Source organism: Haliotis rufescens, unplaced genomic scaffold, assembly GCF_023055435.1.
Source record: "Haliotis rufescens isolate VD_foot unplaced genomic scaffold, xgHalRufe1.0.p SCAF_13, whole genome shotgun sequence".
Taxonomy (NCBI): Eukaryota; Metazoa; Mollusca; class Gastropoda; order Lepetellida; family Haliotidae; genus Haliotis; species Haliotis rufescens.
Genome location: NW_025963813.1, coordinates 32,850,961 through 32,875,310, shown reverse-complemented (window position 1 = coordinate 32,875,310; position 24,350 = coordinate 32,850,961). Strand labels below are relative to the sequence as shown.

At 41.1% G+C, this 24,350-nt stretch overlaps 1 protein-coding gene across 1 annotated transcript; it reads left to right on the top strand.

Annotated features, from left to right (window-relative positions):
- Nucleotides 1-6,733: 6,733 nt before the first annotated feature.
- LOC124118183 (cysteine-rich venom protein-like) lies at nucleotides 6,734-23,605 on the top strand. Its single transcript, XM_048394780.1, has 12 exons — nucleotides 6,734-6,863; nucleotides 6,970-7,001; nucleotides 7,564-7,728; nucleotides 9,166-9,259; nucleotides 11,523-11,677; nucleotides 12,950-13,047; nucleotides 14,034-14,128; nucleotides 15,353-15,451; nucleotides 16,275-16,379; nucleotides 18,582-18,680; nucleotides 21,027-21,098; nucleotides 23,458-23,605. The coding sequence occupies exons 1-12, from the start codon at nucleotides 6,743-6,745 to the stop codon at nucleotides 23,532-23,534; spliced, it is 1,212 nt and encodes a 403-aa protein (XP_048250737.1). The 5' UTR covers nucleotides 6,734-6,742; the 3' UTR covers nucleotides 23,535-23,605.
- Nucleotides 23,606-24,350: the final 745 nt, after the last annotated feature.

Genomic DNA, 24,350 nt, shown 5'->3' with positions numbered 1-24,350 from the left:
GTTGGTGAAGTCTGATCAGAGAATCCCTGTAACCTGTACATATATGCTCAGTTGAGTGCATCATGAGTAAGCTGGGGACAATGCTCTGATACAACAAGCTCCAGGTCCTCTTTACAAACAGACAATACGACTGTTCAAAACAAGCCTGCAATAGGCTAAGGCTTTCCTTAAATGTCCTCAGATCCCTCATAAAAATCAGTGTTAAATTTGTCACGTTACTAATTCCGTAAACAATAAAAGAGGGCAACATTGTTTTCTGTCATTGATAATAGATCTTATTGCATCTCCAAGATTTGCGTTGTTTGTGGTTTGTTTGTTGACGAATGTAAGGTGACCTGCCACAATAGCAAACATTCCAGAGCTTGTTGCTGTGATCACATCAAAGGTGAGAGTTAAGTTAAGGTCTTCTTTGATAGGAACTCGTGACGAGGCACGCTAAGGTAACATGGACAGACCGTTGTGACGAGTTGGAGTCACTCCAAGCAAATGAACACGTTGAGTGACCCCATGAATGAACTTGTAACATTGATGAATGAACTACCTTCTTATCTATTTCGGCAGATACGAGACACTGATTATTTTCTGGCTTTGACGTTTTTGATAAATTTTGTGGGAGGCCAAAAAGGGGAATGAACATATGATCAGTCCCAAAAGTTAAAGAAAACAAGTCTGCTTCAATAATTAACACGATCAGTTTACGAAAGAATTGAATATAGTCTGTGAAATAGATAAAAAAAATTTTTTTTCTCAATTGACCTACAAAATATGAATTTCCAAATTTATTAAAAGATAATCCTCATAAATAAATTAGAGTGAGTGAGTGAGTTGGGTTTAACGCCGCTTTTAACAGTATTCCAGTCATATCACGGCATGTCAGCTTAATGTGGGAGGAAAGCCCGAAGTGATGCAGGTCTCAGACGTTTACCACTTCGGTGAAACCCACGAGCACGGGTATGGTGCTGACAAACCTAGAAACATAATCAGGGCGAACCGGGATTCGAACCCACAAACATAGGTGTCTGGCGTGCCCAAGGGACGCAACTCTGCACACAGCGAATCGCGGCGCCTTAGACGACTGGGCCACCCGTGCCCCCCCATAAATAAATTAGAAGGAAACTAGTTCGTTATATTAATCAGGAAAAACGTAATTTACAGTGAAATTATTTTCTCACTAATCATGAATTTTAATGAATGAGTTATACAGAGTTTTACAATGCCCATTTACAATGAAGAAGGAAGCTCAACACTGAAGCTTTGTTTAAGTGTATACGGACAATACCAAGCATTGTTTCTCAAGCAGGGACGCCAGCAGCAGCGGGATACGTGCACGGTGTCACGTACTACACGCAGGGGCTACTTCACTCCGCCATCTATTCCCTCGACACCGTCATGTGTTTTCCGTCTCATAAACCATGCTTATCTAGTATACGTTGTGTACTACGATTCCAGGGTGACGTGCTGAACGTGTTGCCGAATCAGCATTCTTTGTAAGCTACCTATGAATGAATAGGTGATTTTGAAATCAGCAATAGATAATACAACTTATATCTTTGAAAAGTGTTTATTCAAAGTAGGTATTTTCAACCATGTTCCCACTACGACACCTAGGGTATTTCTTTTCAATTAGATATAATTAAATTTTCATTGGGTTCATTGAAATTCCTGCATTCTGATTAGCTGAGTTGGTCACGTGTTATTGCATTCATTTCCCAATGAATGTAAACAAATAAGCCACGCCCACCGAAGCGGACTACTTTTACTACTACTGAATGTCGGGGAATCCAATATTACAGTCGAGGGAATTCACTCTCTGCTCGTGTGTATCGTCATGCATAGGACATTCAGCGAAATTCATGCATATCCATTGTCCAAACAACTTTTTTGGACCGAAGGCCGAGAAGGAATGAAACAGCAAACGTGCCGGCTCGCTCGACTGTTTATTCCCCGCTCGTCTCGGTTCAACAACTTTCATATCTTCGGGTTTCATTAAATTTTCTAACTAGCATTTTTCCAATTGTGTCTTCCCATTCTCAGAGATTAAATGTTCGAATGTGGCGGCAACTGACCATGTCATTTGAAACAGCCGCCTGCCTTCTCCCGGACATATTTGGTCCGGTTCGTTACAGTCTGACTGCTGCAGTTCTTCTCACCTCTTTCCTTGATTGACAGGTCCAATAAACTTTGTTTTGATTCTACTCTCCGTTGATTAGCTATTGACTTTGTAGGCGTGTCAATATATGTGCATAAATTAAAGAATCACCCGATTTATGTCACACCACAGTATGTGTTCCTACACCTCGAATCTCGTCATTTTTGACTGCTTTGATATAAACAACTGTTTTTGGTTGCAAACTTTTGTAAGAATCCGCTACGCGCATTCATTCAGTTTGCACATCGGTTTTGTCGATTCATACCTCAATAAACCGAAAACAATACACAGTCAATCTTTAAATAGATGATACAACCCTACTGGTGGTGAAATCAGTGAAGACCGAGAGTACACACTCACACTCACACACACACACACACACACACACACACACACACACACACACACACACACACACACACACACACACACACACACACACACACACGATCATCGTCGTAATTGGGTGACAATCATATCAACTGTCTGGCAAAGGAAAACATACACCCATGTTTGATATGGTGACTAAACATGACACGAATAAGGAATGGTAGTCGATGGTGACATATTTGATACGGCTATGTTTGGGCCTTAAGTTTGCAGTATTTCAGCGACTGTTTTTAGCCTATTTACGTTTGTTTTGATAATGTTTGTAATTATTTGGTCAAATCCAATTTCCACGTGTATACCTTTTTTTGCACAGTCATATATAGCCACGGGTGGCCCAGTCGTCTAAAGCGCCGCGATTCGCTGTGCAGAGTTGCGTCCCTTGGGCACGCCAGAAACCTATGATTGTGGGTTCGAATACCGGTTCGCCCCGATTATGTTTCTAGGTTTGTCAGCACCATACCCGTGCTCGTGGGTTTCACCAAAGTGGTAAACGTCTGAGACCTGCATCACTTCGGGCTTTCCCCCCACATTAAGCTGACATGCCGCGATATAACTGGAATACTGTTAAAAGCGGCGTTCAACCCAACTCACTCACTTACTCACTCACATACAGAAGGGTTACAGGCAGACATATTGTACACAGGGTCCCAAAGCAGATCCTAAGATGAACCGGATCAGCGCGTGCTGGTGTTTGGGGCTGCTGCTTTCTACATGTATAATGTTGATATTAACTCGTATCAGTATTTCAATGCTCTCTACATATAGAAAGTTACATATTAACTCGTATCATTATTTCAATGCTCTCTACATATAAACAGATACATATTAACTCGTATCATTATTTCAATGCTCTCTACATATAAACAGATACATATTAACTCGTATCATTATTTCAATGCTCTCTACATATATACAGTTACATATTAACTCGTATCGTTATTTCAATGCTCTCTACATATATACAGTTACATATTAACTCGTATCGTTATTTCAATGCTCTCTGCATATATAAAGTTACATATTAACTCGTATCAGTATTTCAAAGCTCTCTACATATATACAGTTACATATTAACTCGTATCAGTATTTCAAAGCTCACTACATATATACAGTTACATATTAACTCGTATCATTATTTCAATGCTTTCTACATATATACAGTTACATATTAACTCGTATCAGTATTTCAATGCTCTCTACATATATAAAGTTACGCATTAACTCGTATCAGTATTTCAATGCTTTCTACATATATAAAGTTACGTATTAACTCGTATCAGTATTTCAATGCTCTCTACATATATAAAGTTACGTATTAACTCGTATCAGTATTTCAAAGCTCTCTACATATATAAAGTTACATATTAACTCGTATCAGTATTTCAAAGCTCACTACATATATAAAGTTACGCATTAACTCGTATCAGTATTTCAATGCTTTCTACATATATAAAGTTAAGTATTAACTCGTATCAGTATTTCAATGCTCTCTACATATATACAGTTACATATTAACTCGTATCAGTATTTCAATGCTCTCTCAGATATAAAGTTACATATGAGCTCGTATCATTATTTCAATGCTCTCTACATATATACAGTCACATATTAACTCGTATCGTTATTTCAATGCTCTCTACATATATAAAGTTACATATTAACTCCTATCAGTATTTCAATGCTCTCTACATATATAAAGTAACATATTAACTCGTATCATTATTTCAATGCTCTCTCAGATATAAAGTTACATATGAGCTCGTATCAGTATTTCAATGCTCCCTCAGATATAAAGGTACATATTAACTCGTATCAGTATGTCAATGCTCTCTACATATATTCAGTTCCATATTGACTCGTTTCAGTGTTTCAATGCTCTCTCAGATATAAAGTCACATATTAACTCGTATCAGTATGTCAATGCTCTCTACATATATTCAGTTCCATATTGACTCGTTTCAGTGTTTCAATGCTCTCTCAGATATAAAGTCACATATTAACTCGTATCATTATTTCAATGCTCTCTACATATATACAAATACATATTAACTCTTATAAGTATTTCAATGCTCTCTACATATATACAGTTACATATTGACTCGTATCAGTATTTGAATGCTCTCTACATATATACAGTTACATATTAACTCGTATCATTATTTCAATGCTCTCTCAGATATAAAATTTCATATTAATTCGTATGAATAGTTCAATGCTCCCTACATATATTTGTTTTTATATCTGAATATGATTTCACGACGTATTTAGGTTTGACAACAAATTAGAGACACAAAGGTTATTAAGAAGATGAGATACAAACATGTGTCAGGTTTACAGCTGTGCCACCGCTGTGCGGGTTCCCTACAATGCATTGTCCTTGACGAGGAAGTATTTGTTCCTCTCGGCAAATATACATCAAATCCATAACACCTGTAATCTGGATCTGTCAGTCGCAGGTGAAATGACGTAGTGTGGATACTTGTGTGTCGACATAGTACAGATGTAGACGGCGGGTTGTACATCAGTTGCTAGTTACATGCACGACTATCCATGCCGTTGGTACGACAGCAGACATTTAACCAGGTCACACACTGTCATGTGCCATATGCAAAGGATTGTTTTCGTTTGTTTGTTGTTTAACGCCGCACTCAGCAATATTCCAGCTTTATGACGGCGGTCTGTGGACCAGACAATCCAGTGATTGACATAATGAGCATCGATCCACGCAATTGGGATACGATGACATGCATCAACCAAGTCAGCGAGCCTGACCACCCGATCCCGTTAGTCGCCCCTTACGACAAGCATATTCGCCTTTTACGGCAAGCATGGGTTGCTGAAGACCTATTCTACCCGGATCTTCACGGGTCGCAAACCTAATACAACCCTATTAAGACGCATCCTTTGATTTCGACTGACCTCAAAACTGTTAGATGACGTATAATTAGGGGACAGCCCTAAGTTGACTGGATGCTCGACTTTATTAGGAATGACTGTTCATGATAAAGTAATTCTGTCATCTGGACACTGGATATAATATCACGACAGTTATCCTTATCGTAAAAACTATTTCGTTTTGGGGAAATGCGGAATTTCGAATAAAATGCAAGTTGAACTTTGAATGGCAATAAAACATATACGGGAACAGATGGTGAAAGTCAAAATAGGGAATTACTTCAGGCATAATTTGTATCACTGATACAGATTTTTTAAAGGATTTACTTAGGCCTTGAATATTGTAACCTTTGAACAAAAGACGCATGGCACCCAGACGTAAAACATTTGACATCGTAAAACGAAATTGATACTTAATACTCCTAATGCTTCAGACTCATGTGGCAGTTCAGATTAAGATGTCTTTATGTCTAAGTTTTTAATATCTGCCGCAAATGTTTGTGCAAATGATGAACAAAGTCGATTGCTTTGTTAAGAAGTTTTGCTTAAAACGAAAACCCAATCCGCTGATGGTTATGCCGGATCCCAGATTACCCCGATTATAATCTTTAGTTTGAAAACATCATCGTGCCAGTGCTCGTCAGTTTAGCGTTCGTGGTAAACGTATACGACACACACTGACCTGAAACTAAATTTTAATAACCCCCCACTGTCTCGGATAAACTCGAGGCCCAGTTATAAAGGCCTGCCAGCAAACGATGGTCGTGGGTTCAAATCCCAGATTCTCCTGATCAAGTTTCCTAGTTTCTCAGAACCATACCCGTAGGTTTCATTTGCATCGGGGGGCGGTCGGGTAGCCTAGTGGTTAAGGCGTTCGCTCGTCACGCCGAAGACCCGGGTTCGATTCCCGACATGGGTACAATGTGTGAAGCCCATTTCTGGTGTCCCCCGCCGTGATATTGCTGGAATATTGCTAAAAGCGGCGTAAAACCATATTCACTCACTCATTTGCATCGGACTTTGCTCCAACCTGAATATGCAACTCAACGTGATATAACTGATGTACGGTTCAAAGAAGCGTTATACTGACCCCACTCACTTTTGACTTTACACAATGCCTATTGGAGAACGTTCAACTGTTTCAACTGTACTATACACTTATCCACCTCGAGCTTCCACCTGGATCATCTTCATCTGTTCCTGCAGCAGCTGATGGTGTTTGTCCTAGCGGCATATCTCGGTCATATTTTACCTCGGTGTCGTTAAACAAATACACGTGTATGACTTATCTGTGTATAAATACAGCAGATGCTCTCGTTTAGTTTTACAAAGACTAGGTCTACCTGCCGTACAAATACAGGAAAAATGCACCCAGTATTTGTATTTTGTGTTCTTGGTTTCATGTCATATGGATACGGATACACATTTGGTAAGATTCAATTCTTTTTCAGAATTTATATACATTTTTCTAAAACATAATATTTCTAATTATTTGTATTAAAACATATGTATTGCCAATGTTTATTCTTTTGTAGGCCAGAAGAACCATTCCCGGTACAAAAGAGCGGTACGTTATTCATAATTGATCGTTGCAAATATGTTCATTTTTCAACAACTTCATGTACTAATATATAATTTGTAGGTAAATATAAGCTATTTCTTTTCACCGACTTAAAGGTGATTTTGTAATGTAAATGAATATCTCAAAGCATATTGTTGTACAAATTCATATACAGGTGCTTGGGTTTTGGTTTGTTTGTTGTTTAACGCCGAACTCAGCAATATTCCAGCTATATGACAGCGGTCTGTAAATAATCGAGTCTGGACCTGACAATCCTGTGATTGACATCATGAGCAACGATCTACGCAATTGGGATCGATGACATGCATCAACCAAGTCAGCGAACCTGACCACCCGATCCCGTTAGTCGCATCTTACGACAAGCATAGGAATCGCTCATTAACCAAGGATTGATATCCAAATGAAATGAACATCATATTACCAAATATGCGCCTTTGATAGATAGATAGATAGATAGATAGAAAGAAAGAAAGAAAGATAGATAGATAGATAGATAGATAGATAGATAGATAGATAGATAGATAGATAGATGTCACATTTAATCCAGACATGTGATCCTATCTACTCAACCATCACCCCCGACCACACTATGTGCCTGGACGACGCCCCGAACGCTACCCCCGCGCTGCTGACCGAGGAGGAACAACAGGACATGGTGGACCAGCACAACAACTTCAGGGCCCAGGAGGAGGCAGAGGGTATGATGAAAGTGGTAGGTCACAATGAATGAACTTCCTACTGTGTAATTCCTGGCTAGATGAACGTGGATGGTCACACTATGTGAACTTCTTACTGTGTAACTCCTATGAACATGCAATGCCATTTAGAAAGTGGTCAAATGTACCAAATGTTATATTTGGGATAACACTTTCTGAGTAAAGTACAGATTCTCGTACTTTTTTGGTTGAGTCCTATTTGGAATTGGACCCCACACTGCCAGAGTGAGGCAACTAATCGCCAACACACAAAGTCAGCGATCTAACCCACTCAGCAACCGAGGCTTCCACAAAATGAAAGTTCGACAAATGGTAGTCTAGATCACGTATTTTGTGTACCCCTCTGATAAATGTAAATTGGCACGGCTCCCATGACCGAAAGCTATGAACACACAATGCCATTTAGAAAGTGGTCAAATGTAAAAAAATGTGATATTTGGGATAATACTTTCTGAGTAAAGTAGCAGATTCTCGTACTCTGTAATTCCTGGTTAGGTGAACGTGGATGGTCACACCATGTGAGCTTCTTACCGTGGAATTCCTGGTTAGATGAACGTGGATGGTCACACCATGTGAGCTTCTTACTGTGGAATTCCTGGTTAGATATACGTGGATGGTCACACCATGTGAGCTTGTTACCGTGGAATTCCTGGTTAGATGAACGTGGATGGTCACACCATGTGAACTTGTTACTGTATAATTCCTGGTTAGATGAACGTGGATGGTCACACAATGTGAACTTGTTACTGTGGAATTCCTGGTTAGATGAACGTGGATGGTCACACCATTTGAACTTGTTACTGTATAATTCCTGGTTAGATGAACGTGGATGGTCACACAATGTGAACTTGTTACTGTGGAATTCCTGGTTAGATATACGTGGATGGTCACACAATGTGAACTTCTACCTGTATAATTCCTGGTTAGATGAACGTGGATGGTCCTAACGCGTATAATACACGTTTCCCCTTTGCATCAAAATGTGTCACCTACAGACTACTGTATTCCATATATATAACACAAAATTTGACCTATACAACACATTGTTTCACATACATGTATGTGTCAATGTGTTTCATATAAATAACACAATGCTTCCCCTATACTACAAAATGCTTAACCTATAGATCAATGTGTTTCATATACTAGCATGTAACACAATATTTTCCCTATAACACAAAATGTTTCACATATAGATCAATGTGTTTCCTGTATATAACACAATGCTCCCCTATACAACACCATGTTTCATTGTACAGTAAACTACGGTTATAACGAACTCAAAGGGACTAATAATTTTAGTTCGTTATAACCTTAGTTCGTTATAAGCATATATATAGCATAACTACAGCAAATAGTCGGGACCAAAAAAGTAAGTTCGTTATAAGCGTGTTCGTTATAACCATAGTTTATTGTACTGCGTTTTATTTCAGGTTTGGGATGAAAATATAGCTGTGGTGGCACAAAAGTGGGCTCAACAATGTTACGCGGGACACGAGAATGCATCTAAGAAGAGAGCAACGCCTAGTATGTACATTGTACATGTCTAAAATTCTAAATGTCATGTAGCTAAACAGGCTTTAACCAAATTTCAAAACAAACTAAGTACATGTTACAAATCATCGGAAATAGCAATGACTTAAACTCCTTTAGTGAACAACAACGACAGATAAAATGTTTCTACTTTTAAATGAATATACTCTGTTGTAATGTTTTTTTTCCAGATTTCTATTATTTCTAGAATAAAACACTACAATGAACTGTTTTCTAGGAAAACATAAGATTGTGCATGTTGTGTCAATAGTCGACCAAGGTGGTATACACAAAAGAAACTGGGGAACATTTGAGATTGAACGAACGCTTCCTGCTAATGCTCATTTGACATATGGTAGACAGGGAAATCTCTAGTCGAACACTATCAAGACACTAGTAGCTATTTGTACTTTGCTATATGTAAAACATTTATTACCAAATGAAGTATCAACACCCCACGTGTATCGTTATGCATTGGACACATGTTCTCTTGTCCAAGGAGTGTTAACGAGAATCCAGCTGTTAGCATGTCGATCAATCAATGATGTAAATAATTGTATTTACTAAATGTCTTGGTTTGTGACTCTAGGGAAACAACTTCTATTTATATCAGGCTGTATTAGGTCAGTAACACATGGCCAAGAATCGTCATGCACACAAAGTCGTAAAACTGTCACGATGCAAGCATGACACGCAGAATGCATTTTCCTAAGATGAGTTATCGCTAAATCTCCAATAGTATGATAGAGCCTGGAAATACGTTTATCGTCACACTTCACACCATCAAATAAAGAACGAAACCTAATAAGACACTTTCCATTCTTATAATGAAGGTTACATCGGTTTGTGGAAAAGTATTTTCATACAAAACTCCTTTTTGTGCCAACATTCTCTGACGGGGGATATTTCTTCTATTTGGGGCTAAAGTACATTTTGAAGAGATGTTTTTGCATCTAGCCGGGTGTGATAATTTGGATTATGTATACTTACTCATAAGTTTCTGTCGCGAGTGATAATTATTATTATGTACATTTACACATAAGTTTCTGCCGGGTGTTATAATTAGGATTATGTATATTACACATAAGTTTCTGCTGGGTGGGATAATGAGGATTATGTATATTACACATACGTTTCTGCCGGGTGTGATAATGAGGATTATGAATATTACACATATGTTTCTGCCGGGTGTGATGATGAGGATTATGTATATTACACATACGTTTCTGCCGGGTGTGATAATGAGGATTATGAATATTACACATATGTTTCTGCCGGGTGTTATAATTAGGATTATGTATATTACATATATGTTTCTGCCGGGTGTGATAATGAGGATTATGTATATTACATATATGTTTCTGCCGGGTGTGATAATGAGGATTATGTATATTACACATATGTTTCTGCCGGGTGTGATAATAAGGATTATGTATATTACACATAAGTTTCTGCTGGGTGGGATATTGAGGATTATGTATATTACACATACGTTTCTGCCGGGTGTGATAATGAGGATTATGAATATTACACATATGTTTCTGCCGGGTGTGATAATAAGGATTATGTATATTACATATATGTTTCTGCCGGCTTTGATAATAAGGATTATGTATATTACATATATGTTTCTGCCGGGTGTGATAATAAGGATTATGTATATTACATATATGTTTCTGCCGGGTGTGATAATAAGGATTATGTATATTACACATATGTTTCTGCCGGGTGTGATAATAAGGATTATGTATATTACACATATGTTTCTGCCGGGTGTGATAATAAGGATTATGTATATTACACATATGTTTCTACCGGGTGTGATAATAAGGATTATGTATATTACACATATGTTTCTGCCGGGTGTGATAATAAGGATTATGTATATTACACATATGTTTCTGCCGGGTGTGATAATAAGGATTATGTATATTACACATATGTTTCTACCGGGTGTGATAATAAGGATTATGTATATTACACATATGTTTCTACCGGGTGTGATAATAAGGATTATGTATATTACATATATGTTTCTGCCGGGTGTGATAATTAGGATCATGTATATTTACGCATAGTTTTCTGCCGGGAGTGACTATTAGGATTACATATGCATAAATCTCTGCCGGGTGTGGTTCTGAAGATTATGCATATTTTCCAATAAAGCTGTTCTTGGTATGTTGATTAGGATTACGTATATTTCCCCATATACATCTGACGGTTGTGATAATATATTTATCTATGTTTCTCCATCAAGCTCTGCCGGGTGTGATAATGGGCCAGAACGTGGCCAACTACTACGGGGCGGGCTACTCCTACCTCAGCGCGACGACACTGTGGCATGGCGAGATCGTGGATTTTGAGTACAGCACTGGATCAAAGAATGGCGGTGTGATCGGCCACTACACACAGGTACAGACTCTCTGACCAGTAGCAGCTTCGTGCTGCAGTAGCCGTCACGTGACATGCAGGTGGCGTGTACTGCTCATTTACTAGTAGAGATCGAAATAATGCCAATTAGAAATAGTTTAACGCCACTTTACGTAAAAATGATATAGGATGTTTATGGTTCTGGTTTAGATATGTCACTCGTGTAAACGTCTTTATATATTACATGGCTTTATTATGATACACTCCAATCATGCGATTGGTTCGTTGGTTTGTTTGTTTGTTTGTTGTTTAACGCCGCACTCAGCAATATTCCTGCTATATGACGTCCGTCTGTAAATAATCGAGTCTAGATCAGACAATCCAGTGATTAATATAATATCATGAACATCGATCCACGAAATTGGGATCGATGACATGCATCACCCAAGTCAGCGAGCCTGACCATCCGATCCCGTTAGTCGCCTCTTACGACAAGCATAGTCGCCTTTCACGGCAAGCATGGGTTACTGAAGACCTATTCTACCCCGGATCGTCACAGGTCTCCAGTCATACGAGGTCCAGAGGGGAGGCAGGGGTAGCCAACCACCCTTCCTTTTTGAAGCCACACTTCAGTGTAAATGTATGACAACACTACGGTGGCCCATAAGGGACATGGAGTCTGTTGTTCAATATTTTGATATTTCACTTACTTTTATCATAACCGTTTGCAAATTAACACAATTTGTCATACAAATATGTGATAAATCATGCATAAAAACAACCGAAAACACGGAAAATGTACTTTCAAGTAGCTATTGAATCGCTGAAATGTGAAACGAAAATGTCAATAATTCAATATTTTCTTTATACATGATTTATCACATAATTGTATGACAAATCGTGTTAATTTGCAAACGGTTACGATAACAGTAAGTGAAATATGAAAATATGACTCCATGTTCCTTGTAGGCCACCGCACAACACGATAATAAATTAAGTTAGTGATAAGTTTTCAACACTTAAAAACACCACCATACGCAAACTGCCGCTAGAATTGTTTGCATTCATTTAATGCTTACATTAAACATTTGATGCACCGACACACTCATTTTCCGATAACCTGTATTGGCGCTTGAGGATACTTTCTGTCTGGTTATATTCTGAAAAGGACAAATTACATTTGTGGCTGTTGCGAGGAGCATACACTGAAACCTAGACTACCAACAAATCATCGGCCAATTAATGCTGGATGTTACATTACCAGATACATCAACGAACGACCTTGGTGGTTTACTGTGTTGTAATGATATTCAGGTTGTTCTGGAACGGGTGACACGCATAGGGTGTGGTCGGGCGAGATGTGTGGAGGGAGACATAACGAAGGAGTACATTGTCTGCAACTACGCTGGAGGGTGAGTCTTTAACGGTGATGGGGTCGGGTTGAGGGATGAGGCCCAGGATGTGGCTTCAATATGATGGATGGAGTTTCTGCATAGCGTACATGAACATATGTTAATTGTAACAGTTTGCAATCTGATAAATATTTTTAATAATTTGAATTTGATTTCTCGGCACGGTTGTTTATGCAATCTCTTCTTGTATCGACACAGACCGCCTCCGTGGTCTAGTGGTAGAGCGTCCGCCCTGAGAGCGGAAGGTCCGGGGTTCGATCCCCGGCCGCGTCATGCCAAAATACTTTAAAAGAAGGTACTTGTTAATACTCCGCTCGGAGTCAGTATACTGTGTCTGAGTGGGGTATTCATGCACTATAAAATCGACATTAGTCCGGACTAGTACAAGCAGCCACACACCTCGCTATGTAAGTGCAATAATCTTAAACCCCATTTCACCTCACCTCACCATGTACGACACTCGATAATGCCATATGTGTCTCATTATCCTCAGCAATTCAAGCTAATGAGACCGCCTCCGTGGTCTAGTGGTAGAGCGTCCGCCCTGAGAGCTGAAGGTTCGGGGTTTGATCCCGGCCGCGTCATACCAATAGACGCTAAAAGATGGTACTTGTCGTGACCCTGCCTGGCGCTCTGCATTAAGGGACAAGGACTGGTCGGCTCGGAGTCAGTACACTGTGTCTGAGTGGGGTATTCATGTTCAACTTCGGCATGGAATCTCAGTTGGCTAGTACTAAACAATCGGCATCAGTCCGGACTAGTACAAGCAGCCACACACCTCGCTATATAAGTGTAATAATCTTGGACGCCACGTGAAACCCCATTTCACCTCACCTCACCTTGTACGACACTCGATAATGCCATGTGTCTCATTGTCCTCAGCAATTCAAGTTAATGAGCTGACGGGTTTTAAGTAAAAATAAGTGTATTTTCAATTTCAATATCAGAGCTAAATACTGCTAAAAACTAAACAAAATATTATCCAGACAGACCTCGGACGACACGAAGACACCCTTTAAGCTGTGCACAACTTCCTCCTGTCAGACCCAGTGTGAGACCAGAGATGCAAGCGGTTTGTGTGGTAGGTACATGTATATCTGAGGTGAAACATTATTAGATACTGTAAATCGTGAAATTAACGCGAGCTTCAATTAAATGTAAAATGTACTGCGAAAAACGTAAATAAAGCGAAAAATAAGCGGTGCAATTTGATGTGATTAGATTAATGTAAGGTTGGATTAAGGTGAAGTAAATCTGACAGAAGACATGTTCTTTATATATATCCACTGATGCTTGAGAGAAGGGGGGTGTCGCATTCATATTAAGTCGCATTTTTGGCTAGGTGCAAGTGGTCGCATTCTTTTGGAGACGCATTAATTTCACGATTTATAGTACTTTGTCTTTGGCTGGTGTGTTGTGTAGGAAATCAAAGTGATAAAATCATTTTAATAATCACGACACCTCTGCTAAAAGCAGAATCCATTATTCAATTCATACTATATCATAAGCATGTGTTTATGAATCATTATTAGATAGGAATAATACCAGGTGTTTGCGAAAAATGCGAGCGTATCCTGCTCCAGTGCACAAATACATACACAGGTAAGTCAACTGCTCGCCTGAAAAACCCATGGGTATGACGCGCTTTGACATCTTCGAAGAAAGAGCATGCTCGATTGTACCTCAGACGTGGTGAAAGGCTGGAGCTGCTGTCATATTGCTCGACACAAAAGGAAAGTTGACTATTGAAGCCATCATCGTCTTGCTGAGAGTTTGTTTTGTCACTCTGATTTTTTATGCATATATCTAAATATGAAACCGATAAGGCGGTTTCACTGGCCTCTTTTATTTCTAGACCATGTGGGTAAAACTGTGGAAGGGAATTGGCTATTTGACCATCAATTACGATAAAATAAACGTCTTGGCCAAATTCAGCTGTTGGATTTTGCCAATCCGTGCAGAACCTCCGATTCATGTGCATGAGGAAACAGCGAGGGGAGCATAATTGGTACCCATGAGGACGCCAACTTCTTGCCCAAACTCCTATCCCCAAAGTTCACGAAGAAGTCACCAACGAGAAGTCCAGCATTTCACATACTGTTTTCCTAGTATATTTCTTCTGATGATATTTGCTTTTATTTATGAATAATGCTACATTTAAAAGCCAACAGTTTGACAATTAACGATTCCTCGGTTTGCACGTAGACATGTCCGGACGTAGAATTTGAGTACTTCGTGTGTTGGTTATAATTACAGCATGATGGCTTGCATGTTAGTTACAACATGGGATTTTGTATGACTTCAGATTGCGGAGGAAAGACGTGTTTAAACGGAGGGACGCTTGACAAGACAACCTGTACCTGCGACTGTCCTGTAATATTCACCGGAGATTCATGCGAAACACGTAACATTTACATAGTTATCTATAACTCGATTTCATATGACGATATTCGTCATGTATTTCAACTAGGGTAATCTTAACAGATGTCGGTACACGTTATGATATTTTGGCCAATTTAAGGGGGTGATGGTGCGGTAGTATAATGAGAGTATTGATAAAAGAATATACCAGATGTACGTGTCAAACTAAGATTTGAGTGTTCCATTACCCTTACGCTCCGTAATTTGATAATTACCTTGGCGGTGCCAGGATGTAATGTTGGCCCTTTCAAACAGATTCCACCTTAATAAAAACGCTGGTCAACAAGCATTGTTCGTAGGTTTAACCTAAGGAACTGGACCGGTATCACTTGAGGCTTCGACCCATGAAGATCCGGGAAGAGAATAGGTCTTCAGCTACTTATACTTATGCTAAAAAGCGAGATCGGATGGTCAGACTCGCTGACTTGGTTGATGCATGTGATCGTATCCCATTTGTGTAGGTCGATGCTCATGACGTCACTTACTTGATTATTTAGTCCAGACCCGGTTATTTACAGACCGCCCTCATATAGCTGGAATATGGCTTGTTGCGGCGTTAAACAACAAACAAACAAACAAACAAACACTTGGAGCTTCCGCTCACGTTAAACTGATATGCTGGGATGTAACTGAAATGCTGTTCAAAGAGGCGTTCCCGACTATCAACTGTTCCTTTTTCAGTCGGGAACCTAGATGTTTACAAATCCCATTGACATAATACATGCAGCAGCTCAGGGAAACGTCGGAGGATAATGTGAAACTATTTTTCCCTTCAGATAATCAGTGCATATAAACTTGTCTTTCAGTGTCCTGCTCCACGCCTGACAAGACTTACTGTACAGACACTAATTACTGTAACTTTCAAAACCTAGTTCTTGAATGTCCAACATTTTGCGGGATTTGTCCAAGCCGTAAGTAGCTTAGCAAATAAATGCACAAATATAATTATTAATTCTAAATTTAATATCACATGTTTATGCACTGGGAGTTAGTGATGATACGTTAATGTCAACCAGAAACCTTGCGACCGCCTCCGTGGTCTAGTGGTAGAGCGGAATACCAAAAGACGTTAAAACATGGTACTTGTTGTTACCCTGTCTGGCGCTCGGTATTTAGGGGCTAAAACAAGGACTGGTCGGCTCGGAGTCAGTATACTGTGTGTGGGTGGGACATTCATGTTAAACTGAGGCATGGTATCTCAGTGGGCTAGCACTATAAATCGGCATCAGTCCGGACTAGAACAAGCAGCCACACACACACACGTGCATGTCTAAGAGTGAATATTATAAAGTGAATTTGAACCCATACCAGTGTGTTTAATCATATCCTATACTATACTCTATAGTAAAACTACCCCCCCCACCCCATCCCCACCCTCACCCCGGGATAATAATTAGGTAGGATATGATCCTTGCTTACACATGCACGTCGCTATATAAGCGCATCAATCTTGGACGCGATATTAAATCCAATTTCACCTCACCTCACACATTACGCCTTGCAAACACGTTCACTTGTGGTGAATTTCCTGTTCCATACATAGACATATAGGCATGTTAATCTGAACCTGTCACAGTCTGAAGCTCAGTGTATAATGTTGACATATTAGTCTGAAACTCATTGTATGATTTGGCCATTTTAGTCTTAAGCGTATTGTATGATTTGGCCATATTAGTCTAAAACGTATTGTATTATGTAAACCTATTAGTCTTAAAACTCATTGTAAGATGTATCCATATTAGTCTTTAACTTAGTGTGTGATGTAGACATATTAGCCTGAAATTCAGTGCATAATATAGACATAATTATTCGTCTGAAACTCGGCGTATAATGTCGACATCCTAGCCTTTGTGTCGCGTGTGTTGAGAAATGCTGTCCTCAAGTCAGTGGTTGGAGAACCAGTAGTTATACGTGACGTGATTGACCGCCGCCTTTTCTTGGCTATATATATATATATTCTTTATTCCTCCATAGAAGAGTTACAAACATATAAATACAGTATTTACAAGTGTACGAAAACAGGCATTCTTATGTTAAGTCTATCCCTGCTCACATGTCAGAACATATACTGTTTCTTCACAAGGGGACCGCCTCCGTGGTCTTGTGGTAGAGCGTCCGCCCGGAGAGCGGAAGGTCCAGGGTTCGATCCCGGGCCGCGTCATACAAAAAGACGTTAACAGATTGTACTTGTTGTTACCCTGTCTGGCGCTCGGCATTAAGGGGCTAAAACAAGGACTGGTCGGCTCGGAGTCAGTATACTGTGTCTGAGTGGGGTATTCATGTTAAACTGCGGCATGGTATCTCAGTGAACTAGCACTATAAATCGGCATCAGTCCGGACTAGTACAAGCAGCCACACACACACATACACGTGCATGCACGTCGCTATATAAGTGCAATAATCTTGGACGCGACGTTAAACCCAATTTCACCTCACCTCACCTTCTTCACAAGGTCTATATATTTCTTCAATTGGAAGAGACCTTTGATTGCAGCTTTTGCAAAGTGTATTTTACGGCCTCCTCACTCACTGCATATAATACATACGCACTTTAAAGTGACAGTGTTTTATTGAAGCTATCTTCATACTCTGGATATAAAACACTTTCGTCCAAAACCTTCTCATCCTTAAGGTATATATTTCCAGGACAAGCGTCCTCTTTCTAAATTTGGGTTTATTTATATATATTGACAATTCCAGACTGTATATGCCAAATCAATCCACAGTAATTATACCCAGCCCTCTTCAATCAAATGCAACATTAAACAATCATTATATGGCGGTACTCGTAGTTATAGTTTTGTAAAGAGTGATGATCACTTGTCTTGAGGTCACTATTTAGATGTAAGTAGGACGTTCCTACCGATGGCTGAGGAGGGTCATCGCATCAACGGCCAAACCTATCATAGGCAATGTGATGTTGCGATGAAATGCGCCAAAAATGTGATGGAAAATGCGATGCTACTTTGGAAGATTCGCAGCATCGCTTGCTGGAGGGGACCATGATGATGAGGTGGCCCTCGTTGGCCATGATGGTTCAATCTATATTTTACCAAGCTGCAACTGAGAGCTTCCATTGTCTATTTATTATCCCTGTAATCTTTTGTGAATAGAATGTTCCAAGACGTGTGAGAACGGTGGAAGTCAGAACTCCATCCCCTGTCTGTGTAACTGTGCCCCTGGCTGGACGGGCGACCTCTGTGACACACCAGGTAATCCATATAATCAGAACTCAATCCCCTGCCCTTGTGGCTGTGCCTGGCTGGACAGGCGACCTCTGTTACATACCAGGTAAATCTGTATAGTCAGAACTCCTTCCCAGGGACGGGCGACCTCTGTTACACACCAGGTAATCTGTATAGTCACATATCCATCCCTTGGGACGGACGATCTCTGTTACACACCAGGTCATCTGTATAGTCAGAACTCCTTCCCCGGGACGGGCGACCTCTGTTATACACCAGGTAATCTGTATAGTCAGAACTCCATCCCAGGGACGGGCGACCTCTGTTACACACCAGGTAATCTGTATAGTCAGAACTCCTTCCCAGGGACGGGCGACCTCTGTTACACACCAGGTAATCTGTATAGTCAGAACTCCATCCCAGGGACGGGCAACCTCTGTTACACACCAGGTAATCAGTATAGTCAGAACTCCTTCCCAGGGACGGGCGACCTCTGTTACATACCAGGTAAATCTGTATAGGCCTAACTCCTTCCCAGGTACTGGCGACCTCTGTTACACACCAGTAATCTGTATAGTCAGGACTCCTTCCCAGGGACGGGCGGCCTCTGTTACACACCAGGTAATCTATATAGTCAGGACTCCTTCCCAGGGACGGGCGGCCTCTGTTACACACCAGGTAATCTATATAGTCAGGACTCCTTCCCAGGGACGGGCGGCCTCTGTTACACACCAGGTAATCTATATGGTCACATATCCATCCCTTGGGACGGACGATCTCTGTTACACACTAGTAATATGTATAGTCAGAACTCCTTCCCAGGGACGGGCGACCTCTGTTACACACCAGGTAATATGTATAGTCAGAACTCCATCCCAGGGACGGGTGACCTCTCTTACACACCAGTAATCTGTATAGTCAAAACTCCTTCCCAGGGACGGGCGACCTCTGTTACATACCAGATAAATCTGTATAGTCAGAACTCCTTCCCAGGGACGGGCGACCTCTGTTACATACCAGGTAAATCTGTATGGTCAGGACTCCTTCCCAGGGTCGGGCGACTCTGTTACACACCAGGTAATCTGTATAGTCAAAACTCCATCCCAGGGACGGGCGACCTCTGTTACACACCAGGTAATCTCTATAGTCAGAACTCCATCCCAGGGACGGGCGGCCTCTGTTACACACCAGTAATCTGTATAGTCAGGACTCCTTCCCAGGGACGGGCGGCCTCTGTTACACACCAGTAATCTGTATAGTCAGAACTCAATCCCAGGGACGGGCGGCCTCTGTTACACACCAGTAATCTGTATAGTCAGAACTCCTTCCCAGGGACGGGCGGCCTCTGTTACACACCAGGTCATCTGTATAGTCAGAACTCCATCCCAGGGACGGGCGGCCTCTGTAACACACCAGTAATCTGTATAGTCAGAACTCCATCCCAGGGACGGGCGGCCTCTGTTACACACTAGTAATCTATATAGTCAGAACTCCATCCCAGGGACGGGCGGCCTCTGTTACACACCAGTAATCTGTATAGTCAGAACTCGATCCCAGGGACGGGCGGCCTCTGTTACACACCAGTAATCTGTATAGTCAGGACTCCTTCCCAGGGACGGGCGGCCTCTGTTACACACCAGTAATCTGTATAGTCAGAACTCCATCCCAGGGACGGGCGGCCTCTGTTACACACCAGTAATCTGTATAGTCAGAACTCCATCCCAGGGACGGGCGGCCTCTGTTACACACTAGTAATCTATATAGTCAGAACTCCATCCCAGGGACGGGCGGCCTCTGTTACACACTAGTAATCTATATAGTCAGAACTCCATCCCAGGGACGGGCGGCCTCTGTTACACACTAGTAATCTATATAGTCAGAACTCCATCCCAGGGACGGGCGGCCTCTGTTACACACCAGTAATCTGTATAGTCAGAACTCCATCCCAGGGACGGGCGGCCTCTGTTACACACCAGTAATATGTATAGTCAGGACTCCTTCCCAGGGACGGGCGACCTCTGTTACACACTAGTAATCCGTAAAGTCTGTGATCCCCTGTCTGTGTAATTGTGCCTTTGAGCATTAACACACAGTGCAGTCATGTGCATAGCGATATCCATTTCTCTATCGGACTTCTCTATATATGTCTGTATTGCAACAACACACTGTTTTACAGTCTGTTGTTGGCAGGGTATGTGCTGTGTAGCCTAAATTGTGTGTAGATATGCACCTTGTGTGAAGATCATTAACTACCTGTGGACAAATAGACGCGGCAACACAGCTGCAGGTTCAGTTTATTTGTTCGCATCCACACCATAACATTCAGTCAACCAAATGTATCAAATTAATGAAGACACAATATGTTATTTACAGTCGGCCCATCGACGTGTGATCAGGTCTGCGAACTTCCACTGATCCTGGACGAAGCCGACTGTCAGTGCATAGGTATCAGTATGCTATACCACAACCACAACATGCAGCAACAGGGATAAGTGTCAATATACTGTAGTAGAACCACCACATACAGCCACAGGGATAAGTGTCAATATACTGTAGTAGAACCACCACATACAGCCACGGGGATAGGTGTCAATATACTGTAGTTGAACCACCACAAACAGCCACGGGGATAAGTGTCAATATACTGTAGTAGAACCACCACAAACAGCCACAGGGATAAGTGTCAATATACTGTAGTAGAACCACAGCATACAGCCGCAGGGATAAGTGTCAATATACTGTAGTAGAACCACAACATAAAGCCACAGGAATAAGTCACTGTGTCAATATACTGCAGTAGAACAACCATATACAGCCACAGGGATAAGTGTCAATATACTGTAGTAGAACCACAACATAAAGTCACAGGAATAAGTCACTGTGTCAATATACTGTAGTAGAACCACCATATACAGCCACAGGGATAAGTGTCAATATACTGTAGTTGAACCACTATATACAGTCACAGGGATAAGTATCAATATACTGTAGTAGAACCACCATATACAGCCACAGGGATAAGTGTCAATATACTGTAGTAGAACCAGAGTATACAGCCACAGGAATAAGTGTCAATATACTGTAGTAGAACCACTATATACAGTCACAGGGATAAGTGTCAATATACTGCAGTAGAACCACCATAAACAGCCACAGGTGTAAGTGTCAATATACTGTAGTAGAACCATCGTATGCAGCCGCAGGGATAAGTGTCAATATACTGCAGTAGAACCACCATAAACAGCCAAAAGTGTAAGTGTCAATATACTGTAGTAGAACCACCATAAACAGCCACAAGGATAAGTGTCAATATACTGTAGTAGAACCACCATAAACAGCCACAGGTGTAAGTGTCAATATACTGTAGTAGAACCACCATAAACAGCCACAGGGATAAGTGTCAATATACTGCAGTAGAACCACCATAAACAGCCAAAGGTGTAAGTGTCAATATACTGTAGTAGAACCACCATAAACAGCCACAGGGATAAGTGTCAATATACTGCAATAGAACCACCATAAACAGCCACAAGGATAAGTGTCAATATACTGCAGTAGAACCACCATAAACAGCCACAGGGATAAGTGTCAATATACTGTAGTAGAACCACCATAAACAGCCACAAGGATAAGTGTCAATATACTGCAGTAGAACCACCATAAACAGCCAAAGGTGTAAGTGTCAATATACTGTAGTAGAACCACTATATACAGCCATAGGTGTAAGTATATATCAATATACTGTAGTAGAACCACCATAAACAGCCACAGGGATAAGTGTCAATATACTGCAATAGAACCACCATATACAGCCACAGGGATAAGTGTCAATATACTGTAGTAGAACCTACATAAACAGCCACAGGTGTAAGTGTCAATATACTGTAGTTGAACCACCATAAACAGCCACAGGGATAAGTGTCAATATACTGCAATAGAACCACCATATACAGCCACAGGGATAAGTGTCAATATACTGTAGTAGAACCTACATAAACAGCCACAGGTGTAAGTGTCAATATACTGTAGTTGAACCACCATAAACAGCCACAGGGATAAGTGTCAATATACTGTAGTAGGACCACTATATACAGTCACAGGGATAAGTGTCAATATACTGCAATAGAACCACCATATACAGCCACAGGGATAAGTGTCAATATACTGTAGTTGAACCACCACAAACAGCAACCATATACAGTCACAGGGATAAGTATCAAATTACAGTAGTAGAACCACCATATACAACCGCAGGAATAAGTGTCAATGTACTGTAGTAGAACCACCTTATACAGCCACAGGGATAAGTGTCAATATACTGTAGTAGAACCAATATATAGGGTCACAGGGATAAGTGTCAATATACTGCAGTAGAACCACCATAAACAGCCATAGTGTTTAGACTCAATATTCCCATCTTCCCGAGGCAAGAGAGGCAACTGACTATACTGGACTGGAAGTCAGTTAACTCTCTTGCCTCGGAAAGAAGTAATATTCTGTGCAAGCACACAACTTGGCATGACACTGCTGCAATGACGTTGTTATATATAACATCTCCTTCGTCGAACTTTGTGTATCGTCAGCTGCTCTGTCGAAGATAGGGCACGTTACCGCAACCTCAGCAATGTAGGGTTTCATATTTACTTCCGGAATGTCATTTGACGCTTTTGCGAAAGACATGAAAAAGGAACAGGTCGTTGAAAGATGTTAGGAACAACTACATCAGGCAATATGCTGAGGTTACTGTACGGAAGGTAACGTTATAAGTTCTCACTTGACAAAACAATGTGTTATCCAATTTCAGAAAACCCAATTTGCACGTTCATTAGGAGCAACAACCTATGTGGTCTGGCGTACGGTCAGGCGTGCAAGTGTGCCTGACTCGGACACAGCTGGACGTGAGGAGTCTTGTTGATGTACATCTCGCTGTGAAGCAATAAATAACAACCACCCATCCAAACCTCGTTACTCTTTTGTGTGTGGTTACATAAGTGAATGTGTACAGGGCTATAAGGTACCTCGTGACTCCTGGTAGTGTGTACAGTGACAGTAGTTACCTCGTGACTCCTGCTAGTCTGTACAGTGACAGTAGTTACCTCGTGACTCCTGCTAGTGTGTACAGTGACAGTAGTTACCTCGTGACTCCTGCCAGCGCGTACAGTGACAGAAGTTACCTCGTGACTCCTGCTAGTGTGTACAGTGACAGAAGTTACCTCGTGACTCCTGCTAGTGTGTACAGTGACAGAAGTTACCTCGTGACTCCTGCTAGTGTGTACAGTGACAGTAGTTACCTCGTGTCTCCTGCTAGTGTGTACAGTGACAGAAGTTACCTCGTGACTCCTGCTAGTGTGTACAGTGACAGTAGTTACCTCGTGACTCCTGCTAGTGTGTACAGTGACAGTAGTTACCTCGTGACTCCTGCCAGTGCGTACAGTGACAGAAGTTACCTCGTGACTCCTGCCAGTGCGTACAGTGACAGAAGTTACCTCGTGACTCCTGCTAGTGTGTACAGTGACAGTAGTTACCTCGTGACTCCTGCCAGTGCGTACAGTGACAGAAGTTACCTCGTGACTCCTGCTAGTGTGTACAGTGACAGTAGTTACCTCGTGACTCCTGCTAGTGTGTACCCATCTTCGCGAGGCTAAGAGAGTTAAATGACTATAAAAATCAAGTTTCCACCCTTTCCTAACTAGGCTG

Bases quoted from the DNA above. Each gene is read 5' to 3' on its own strand.
- LOC124118183 (XM_048394780.1), top strand. From the start codon at position 6,743: ATGCTCTCGTTTAGTTTTACAAAGACTAGGTCTACCTGCCGTACAAAT. The intron at 15,452-16,274 runs GTAACATTTACA...CTTGTCTTTCAG, and splicing joins CGGAGATTCATGCGAAACAC to TGTCCTGCTCCACGCCTGAC. The intron at 18,681-21,026 runs GTAATCCATATA...TGTTATTTACAG, and splicing joins CGACCTCTGTGACACACCAG to TCGGCCCATCGACGTGTGAT.